The 1,422-nt window shown below is 50.7% G+C and overlaps 1 protein-coding gene across 1 annotated transcript in view; it reads left to right on the top strand.

Moving 5' to 3' along the window:
• Positions 1–1,422, top strand: part of EPS8L1 (EPS8-like 1) — a 10,130-nt gene that overhangs the window by 6,897 nt on the left and 1,811 nt on the right. The window contains exons 8-9 of the mRNA XM_010842178.1: positions 860–989; positions 1,082–1,217. Of these exons, the coding sequence (XP_010840480.1) occupies positions 860–989; positions 1,082–1,217 (266 nt within the window). The remainder of the gene's footprint in view (positions 1–859; positions 990–1,081; positions 1,218–1,422) is intronic.

The following is a 1,422-nucleotide window of genomic DNA, read 5'->3' as shown; positions in this document are numbered from 1 at the left end:
TTTTTTTTTTTTTTTTTTTGCACTTTAAGTTCTTTGTGGGGGTAGCTGGAAATAACTATAATCCCTCCCTGAAAGAGTGGGAAGTCTGTGATGTTGTATAGGCTAGCAGTTAAAGAGCTTAGGGTCATGGGAGCATTCAGGTTCACGCCCAGGTGAGTGCAAGTACTGCATTGGCCCAAAAGTATGGAAAAACCTGGACGAAGTGTTTGGTCCACCGAATAGAATGGAATTCCTCAGGACATGAGCTCAGGCCAGCCTGCCCGAGTCCCCAGTGTAATTATACTTCTTTCTTGCTCTATGACCTTTACATCACGGTTTCTCTCCTGTAAAATGGAGATAATAATTGGGTCTCTGGGAGGAGTAAGGAACTAAGAGGTTCAAACTCATGGTTCTACCAAGGGCTGTCTCAGTATCAAGTCAGCTAGTGTATATAACAGACTTTGAGTAGTTTCTGGCATACAGTAAGTGCTATGTACATGTTGACTCTTGTTATTATTATGCTTATCATTTATGCATGAGCCCAGTACATAGCAGATGCTCAATAAATAGCAGCTGTCTCTAGCTGTATGATCTGGGAAAAGTGATTTTATTTCTCTGAGCCCGAATGTTCTCATCTAGAAAACGGAGCTGATGCTAGTACTCATATCATGTGCTTACTGCATGGTGCCCAGCATGAAAGGAGCACAGTATATTCAAACTGGCATTGCAGTGTCAAACCTCTGTTAACAGTATTAACCTGCCCCTTCCCCTCAGCCTTGACCCCCTGCTTGGCTTTAACTCCAGCTCACACCAACCCCTAAGGCCCAGCACAGTGATGCTGGCTGCCTCCTTACGCCCCAACTCTTCCCCTTCTCCTCAGTCACCCAGACGAGGAACCAGAAGCTGAGCCCCAGGGGCCGGAGCCGGCGGGAAAGTGGGTCCTATGTAATTATGACTTCCAGGCGCGCAACAGCAGCGAGCTGTCCGTCAAGGAGTGGGACATACTGGAGGTTAGAGGAGTAGGGGTGGGGGCGAGGGGGTGGAGTCCACCCAACCCTCGCTACAGACACAGTCTCTGAACCCTCCGCTGTACCTCTTCCAGGTCCTAGATGACCAGCGCAAGTGGTGGAAGGTTCAGGACCAGAGCGGGCAGGAGGGATACGTACCCTATAATATCCTGACACCGCACCCGGGGCCGCGGGGGCGCCGCAGTCTGGTGAGCCGGGGCAGACTCCTGGGTCCTGAGGGAAGAGGAATTAGGGGGTCAGATCCTGAGAACAAGGGGCGTGGGGGTTAAGGGGTCAAAATCTCTGGAAGAGGAGGTGAATGGGGATTCAGACATTGACCTCCAGGAGAAGGGACTGTGACTCAGTCCTCTCTCTGACCCAGGTGCTTCCCTCTTGTTCCCCTCTCTAGGACAATAGCACAGCCGTTCCCCCTCCA

Source organism: Bison bison, unplaced genomic scaffold (genome assembly GCF_000754665.1).
Source record: "Bison bison bison isolate TAMUID 2011002044 unplaced genomic scaffold, Bison_UMD1.0 scf7180017847217, whole genome shotgun sequence".
Taxonomy (NCBI): Eukaryota; Metazoa; Chordata; class Mammalia; order Artiodactyla; family Bovidae; genus Bison; species Bison bison.
Note: the sequence above shows the minus strand (reverse complement) of the source record. Positions and strands in the feature narration are given on the sequence as shown.